At 36.9% G+C, this 7,625-nt stretch overlaps 1 protein-coding gene across 1 annotated transcript; it reads left to right on the plus strand.

Annotated features, from left to right (window-relative positions):
- Positions 1–1,000: 1,000 nt before the first annotated feature.
- On the plus strand, positions 1,001–5,105 carry SREK1IP1 (SREK1 interacting protein 1). Its single transcript, XM_026035236.1, has 4 exons — positions 1,001–1,085; positions 1,636–1,776; positions 3,587–3,665; positions 4,540–5,105. Exons 1-4 carry the CDS (start codon positions 1,019–1,021, stop codon positions 4,724–4,726), a joined length of 474 nt encoding a protein of 157 aa, XP_025891021.1. The 5' UTR covers positions 1,001–1,018; the 3' UTR covers positions 4,727–5,105.
- The last annotated feature ends 2,520 nt before the right edge of the window (positions 5,106–7,625 follow it).

Consider the following 7,625-nt stretch of genomic DNA (forward strand, 5'->3'; position numbering starts at 1 on the left):
GTCCCCCCCCGTCGCGAGTGGCGCGGCCCCGCGGTGCGCGCGGCCCGCCTTCCGGCTCCATGGCGCTGCCGGGTGAGCGGGAGCGGGATCGGGAGCGCGGGGCCGTCTCCTCACGGCGCGGGGCGGCGCGGCGGGCCCGGCCTCGGAAAGCCGGTTCCCGAGAGCAGCGCCAGCCCTGTGGCCAGCGGGGACAGGAGCCCTTGGGGGATGAAGTGGATTTTGGGGGGTGAAATCGTGGCTCCCGTTACAGAGCGGCTTGGCTGGTTGAAGGGCCCCTTTGCTCCGGTTTGTGAGAGGTCTCCGAGTCCCGCTGTGCTCCGGCGGGCGGCTCGCGGAACCGCGCAAAGGGCCTGCCCTGCGCCGAGCGTGCGCCGGGCTGGCCGCCCTGCCGCGGACCCCTCGGCCTTGCCCTTATTCACGGCATTCTCCCTCTCCTGCGACAATTAATTCTATGTGTGCTGATGGTCTGCTGCCGGAGTTCAAGATGGGATTTCTTTAGCCTGATTATTTTTTAATTAGTATTTCCATCATTACTTTTTCTCCAGGAATGATTATTTCTCTCTCTCTTCATTGTCGCCTTAGACAATTCTTGCAAATAAAACACCTGTGAGCTCAGAGCTGCTCCGTGTTGTTGCTCTGCACATGTGCACCCTGCAAGGCCTTACAGTCTGTTTGTGGTGCAGTTATGGACCACAGGAACAGTCTGGTGACCATTAACGTGTCCATTTTGTAACGAAAATATCGCATAAGTTTTCAGAGAAGTGGAATCGTTATTAAACTTTAACATCAGAAAAAAAAAAAGAATTGATTTGGCAATAAGTTATATGAAGTTGAATGATCCATACTAGTTTATATTATCCAAACTTGTTTGAGTCTTCCTAGTGACAGTGTGAAGTCTTGGTGACCCCAGTGTCCTGAAAGGAATGGTCCTTCCCATCTGCAAATTGACATTGCCAAGTCAGCTTTAAAAAAAAAAAAAAAAAAGTCTTTAAGATTTCTCTTTCATAACGCCTATTTGATGAGATTTTCTCTTTCAGGTGGAAATAAGGATAACATCAGAGCAGGATGCAAGAAATGTGGCTACCGTAAGTCTGTAATGAGCAACATGAAGAAGCACCTAACACAGAGCTTTCTGATACAGAACTATTGCTTTCAAAACCCTTGAGTTCCTTTGTGAAAACAATATGCTGCTGTATTCATATATGTTTCATTTGCATGCAGTTAAAGACCATGCTTTAAGTTTAGGGTTTCTTGATTCCTAACCTAGTACCTCCTGCTGCTTTGGAGCCAAACTTAACTGAAATATCTAGTTTTTTAAATATTTTGCTCCCTGCTTTTAGATGCTTCTTCAGGAAAGGATCTGAGACCATTAAGAAAGTAGAACACAGAAGTTGGACATAGTCTTTATATTTACATAAATATGGAGGCCATAAAGCACCATTAAATGGGATACCTTTGCACAGCCTCTCATAATTCTTCAATATTTTTTCAAAGAAAACCTTCACATTTCCTCATTCCTACCTCACAGTCTCACCTTCTCACCAACCAGTCTGAATAAATGTAAAATGTGTGTTCCCTGGCTGTTGGTATCACTTGGTAATTTGTAACTTTTCTTCCTAATACTTGTTTGTTCAGCTGGTCACCTGACATTTGAGTGTCGTAACTTCCTCCGAGTGGATCCCCAAAGGGATATCGTGTTAGATGTTAGCAGCACGAGCAGTGAAGACAGTGAAGAAGAAGAGCTGCAAAGACTGCAAGCTCTACGTGAAAAAAAAAGTATGTCTGTGTTTTGGGTTTTTTTTTTTTTTTTTTTAAAGAATAACAGTCACATAATGGTCTTCTGAATAACCAAGATAATCATTTTATCCTTTCTGAGAATTATTACAAGTTCTTTTAATTAGTGCTTTGAAAGAAGGATTTTACTTTGTATATTCAGACTTAAGATATTTTATACATCTAAGATTTTAATTATAATTAATTTCTTTTGTAGGAAATTAGTAATGTACCCATTTGGAATGTCTCAGAAGGAGCTTTTAAATACAAAATATTGTAAGACTGGCTGCTTAGAAGAAAATAAGTAACAACATTCTTCCTGTCTGAACCTGCATGATTCTTACATTGTTGTTGTTGCATTGTTACATTGTTGAAGCAATGTTATTTCACAGACAAACTTATAAGGGTAATTGACAAGAAAGTGTGTAAAGTGCCTGCAGTTCTGGGCTCGGATGTGGAACTTCTAGAGAGGGTCCAGTGTAGAGCGACGAAGATGATTAAGAGACTGGAGCATCTCTCATATGAGGAAAGACTAGGCAAGCTGGGCCTCATTAGCCTAGAGGAGAGAAGACTGAGAGGGGATCAGATCAATTTGTGTAAATATTGGGAGGAATGAAGGGAGGAAGAGGGCCAAACTCTTCTCAGTAGTGGTCAGTGACAGCACAACAGGTAATGGGTACAAGTTGAAACACAGGAACTTTCATCTCTACGTGAGGAAGAACTTAACGGTGAGAGTGACGGAGCCCTGGAACAGGAGGATTGTGGAATCTCCTTCTCTGGAGGTCTTCAAAACCTGCCTGGATGCCACCCTGTGCCACTTGCTCCAGGTGTCCCTGCTGGAGCAGGGGAGTTGGACTAGATGATCTCTAGAGGTCCCTTCCAACCTTGAACATTCTGTGATTCTGTAATGGTAGAAGATTTAGATCTGTCTTCTTTATACACTTGCTATCTAACTGTCCCTCAATAACATAATTCAAGAGAGTCAGGTTGGAGATAGCTAAACATGTCTTTTCTGTAAAAGTACAGATAATAGTACTAAGGAAACTCAGAAGTATTTGAGTATTGTTTTTATATCATTAGTTCAGTCTCTGAAAGTTTTCTTTTTCATTATAGAATTCATTCAATCTCCAAATGTGGTCCTGATAAAAGGACAATTTGTGATGTCTTTGCAGACATTTCTCTTTAGTCACAACTGCATCTTTATATAACAGTAGAAGTTTTCTAGCTGTCCCTTGGTTTAGTATTTCTCTTCTATACTTAGGTTTTATTCAAATGCACGTGAAAGGTAGGGATAGGCCAGAGTAGGAGTGACTTTCCTAACATTTTTTGTGGACAGCATATTGACAGTAAATTGAAGCTTATCGTAGTTATGGCTTAAATAATTGCTATTTCTATGTGAAATGAGGTTGTGTGCAAGTAATTCAGGTAAGCCTGAGGGAATACGCATTTTTATTATTCAGTACCTTCTGGTTATGTGACCTGTTTTCAGACTTCTGCAAGTCTTTAGAATACAGAGCAATGGATATGGAAACCTGAAGTTAGTGTAAATGTGTAGGTCAAGTCCTAAATTTTGTTACATTTTACAGGAATTTTCTCATTCTCAATTTTTAAACAAAAGTCCTTGGAACTTTTGTAAGTGGTATAACAAGTCCTGCTCTGTAAAATATTTCTGAAACTAATTAACAAGAGAAAAAAACTTTTATCAAGAATTTTATGCTAATTTTATGCTGTGCATAATGATTTCACCATTCTTTTAATGCTAATCTTAATTCAGAACTGAAATATTTTATAAATTATAACTTTTTATCCACAGATTTAAATGAGGAAGAAGAAAGAAAGAAACAGAAAAAGAAGAGCAAAGAGAAAACAAAATTAAAGAGAGCAAGGAAAAGGTAACTCACCTAATTTAATTTCAAAACAGAGACTGGATTTAAGCAACCATGAGATGCTTCACTGACTCTTCCTCCCTTGTTAATTGACCTATAACTGTCAGTAGGAAATCTTTTTTTTTTTCTCAGATTTACTTAAAACGTGCTGAGTTTTAACACTCCTGTTGCTTAGAAGACCAAAAGTGTTTTTCCATTTTCAAAAGAGAATGTCATAATACATAAATTTACTGATTCTGAATTTTGTTCTGCTGGCTGATATTTAGATGAGACTATTGGCGGTCAGGACTATGGATGAGATAATCTCCTAGGAACTACACTGAGAGCCAGGAAATGTGTAATTTCTCTGAATGTCACAACAACACATTCTTCAGAAACAAAATAAGTGTAAAGAAACATGATTTAACACTGGTGATGCTGGCATTTTTCCCCTTCCTTATTTATATAGCATAACTATAACTTATAAAGGCAGTACAGAGGAGTCATAGTGCAATGTTATCAGCTGCAAGCTTATACCTGTTTCTCTTAACCCTTTTTAATGAGAAATGCATTTATATTAGTCTGAAGACATTTCTTGTAGTGTTCTTGTTGTCATGCTTTCACCCCGTTTTCTTGAGGTCTCTGAGCAATGTAACTAAGATTGAAAAACATGCAATTCGCTTATTTCATTGTGAAATACTCCATGTTATAAACAGACTGCTTTTCTGACAAGATCATCTAATAAAAATTGTTATTCAGATGAACACAGAGATGGTTACAAAATTTCCAGTGGATATGGATATTACTGTATGAACGTTATACTTAAATTTGTGACATTATGTAGATATCGGTTCATTTTTCTTCCTCTGATTAATTGTCAATCTGTATTTTTTTCCACTAGGTCTTCCTCATCAAGTACATCTGAAGAGGATAAGCCAAAATCAAAAAAACAAAAATCACAAAAAAAAGAAAGGAAAAAAGAAAAGAAGAATAAATCTAAGAAAGGAAAACATCACAAAAAAGAGAAAAAGAAAAGAAAAAAGGAAAAAAGTTCATCTTCTGATAGTTCAGACAGCTCTAGTGACTGAGTTGCTGGCCTGATTTTGTTTCCAATTTCATACAGACTAGAATGTTTTTCCTTTGAAAGAAATCCTATTTATGCTTTGTAATGCTGTTGTTTTAAAGTGATGCATATATTTTTTGAAGAAATCTATTTGCAAATATCAGTGTTTCAGATGATTAAATGGATGTTTTGGAAAAAAGTCTACTCTTCTACTTCAAGATTACTACTACCCAGCCAGGCATGTTGGACTTTTTTTTTAAACTCTCAGTTCAGTTTTGATTTATTTGTGCCTTGAATCCTTTATACAAGGTATGGCAAACTGCATTTTACAAGTAATTGTGTAGAAAAGTTCAGTCTTAAATATGCTTTTCATTGAAACTGTTAAATTTGCAATTTAAATAAGGCTTTCTGCTCTTTTATTCTTTAAATAAATGTTTTTCATAGCACTTTCTACCTATATATGATATGCAATAAGTACAAAGGAGAAACAGTAGGAGGAGTTGGGAATAAGGACCTGTTGGAGATTGCTTCTTCAAACTCTTCGAAAATTTATTATTAATTTTGTACTATACAAATGCATGTTCTTTTGGCAGGATCTCTGTGAGCAAGCTGGAACTAAACCAAAGCAAACAGACCCATGGATCCTTCATAGTCCTTTTCTTGTGTCTTGGTTCTGTTCTTGTGCTGCTTTGTAAGAAGGGGCATTTTGTAAGTCTTAACACTAGAAACCTATGCAGCTTGGTCACAATAATTTTCATACTGTATTAATATAGTATGTGGTGATTAATGCCTACACAAATCTAAAGAGAGCAAAGCCAAGACTGACACTTCACAAGAATCTTGAAGTGTTGCATTCATTCTAAAGCCCCCACAATGAAACTTTTCCACTTGTGTAAATTGAACAACAGTTGTTCAATTTAAGTTCTTAACAAAATTTGCTAGGGGAGAGTTAGGGTTTGTAAGAACTACATGCTACAATGGCCCATTATCTTATACCCGGATAGGGCACAGATACAAAAAATCTGCTCAATTCAAATGTATGATCCTATTCTTGGGATGCTTAAAGCTCAAAGTGACTGTATTTACAGTTTCTTAAGAATTCCCTTCATGCTTGTGGTTTAGTGGGTTTTTTTTAAGTTTGCTCTTGCAGAATTTTACATGCAACTTCTGACCACTTTAAAAATCAATCTCAGTATCTCCCTGCTTAATAAGAAAAAAAAATGAAAGAAAAAGAAAAAGCAGATACAAGGGAAAAAACTTGGAAATGTCTTTAATATCTTGCTTGGGCTAGATTAATCTTCCTCCCGTATTCTGCCCTCTTCTGGCAGAACTGCTGTCAATGCCAGCAAAACCTCCTATTCCTCATTTTTATTTCTACTCCCTCTAAACAAAATATTGTCGTGTTTGGGAATCAACCTCTAGCATTTTGTTGTTTCTCTCTTTAAAGACTTTAGGTAGATAAGGAAGTTCAAGGATATGTTTTTATAAGTAAAGGAAATTCTATGTTTCTCCTTTGTTATTTAAAATGGGAAAAATCTAGATAATCTGTATGTCATAATTGAAACAGCTGTGTTAAAAGCTTCAGTTATACAAAACCCAAGCCATTATACTTTTCACACAGAAGCAGTGTTTTCACTTCTGCAATTAGAGTATCTTGCTATATGAAAAGCAACCGAGTGCACACATACATATAACTATATACACAAATATATGAATACACACATGTGCGCGCATGGATGTGAATATAAATGTATATACTTTTTTTTTTTCCTTAAATCATCCAAACAAATTATCAGGTTTTGGGACAGAAAACTAGACTGAATGCCAGACATCTGTTCCCTTATCAAATCAGACAAACTCTTTGGCTTGAGTCTGTGAAAACAAGGTTTGGGAGATAGTGTGTTTAAACAAGGAAAACCAAAACACCCACTGAGAGAAGAGCTCAATATAGCAGCTCACACGGAGAAATTTAAACTAGGCAAAAAAAATCCTAAAAATGAAAAAGAATATGATCTTATACTGCAGAGCACTAACCTACTTGCCGAGTTTATTTATCATCTTACAAAACTCATCTCTGCTTATATCTGTGCTGACACCATCACAGTAATTCAAAGTTGAAGTTAGAGAGTCTTAAGACGATGGGAAGAACAGCTGACCACCTTCAGCCACACATTTCTGTATGTACATCTCTTTTAAAATACTTGATCTTAAAGTATTTAGTATCCAGACCAGATTTGAGGAGAGATGAGTTTCAAGACTGTGGGAAATGTAATAGAAACAGTACTTTAACTATGTATGCTCCATGCTTTTTTAAAAAAAATCTCATTTTCCTCTATTTTAAGTCGTTTATCATCTTGCAAATGACATTGAAAAATACCTGTTTATTTAGCCAAAGCAAATGAGAGCTATTTTCCTCCAGACTTACAAACCTAACATAAATTATTTTGGTGGTAGCGGCAACTCAGGTTTTAAACAGTTTTAGTGTCCCACTTTGTAGGAATTTTTGGTGTCAGCTCATAATGATACAATTATGTCTTAACTGATCCTGGGCTCCATACATTCCAAAGGATAACACTGACTTACACTTTACAGATGTTTTATCATTTACAGATGTCTCTTATCTTCTACTTGTTTGCAAAAACAAAAGCATTAGTCCTATCTCTCTCTTCACGTAATCATTCTTTTCACTCTTATCCCGTTTTCTACCATTTGCAGAGAAGGCATTTATTCCAAAACATTAGTTGCACTAGTTAGTCTGAAAAATAAGTTTTCTGTAATCTAGGCATTAATTCTACTTGTTCAGAGAACAGACGAAGTGCAAAATTAATAAAAAAGATGAATTTGTTTAAAAAAAAAAAAAAAAAAAAAAAAAAATAAAAAAAAAAAAAAAAAAAAAAAGGACTTATGGCAATCATGGGTAGACA

The sequence above is a fragment of the Nothoprocta perdicaria genome, unplaced genomic scaffold (assembly GCF_003342845.1).
Source record: "Nothoprocta perdicaria isolate Ctin4 unplaced genomic scaffold, notPer1 scaffold_1, whole genome shotgun sequence".
NCBI classification, from domain to species: Eukaryota; Metazoa; Chordata; class Aves; order Tinamiformes; family Tinamidae; genus Nothoprocta; species Nothoprocta perdicaria.

What these genes read in the sequence shown, in the direction of transcription:
- SREK1IP1 (XM_026035236.1), top strand. Translation starts at nt 1,019, where the DNA reads ATGAGATTTTCTCTTTCAGGTGGAAATAAGGATAACATCAGAGCAGGA. An exon ending in ATGCAAGAAATGTGGCTACC is followed by an intron (nt 1,086 to 1,635) that starts GTAAGTCTGTAA and finishes TTGTTTGTTCAG; the next exon opens with CTGGTCACCTGACATTTGAG. An exon ending in AGCTCTACGTGAAAAAAAAA is followed by an intron (nt 1,777 to 3,586) that starts GTATGTCTGTGT and finishes TTTTATCCACAG; the next exon opens with ATTTAAATGAGGAAGAAGAA.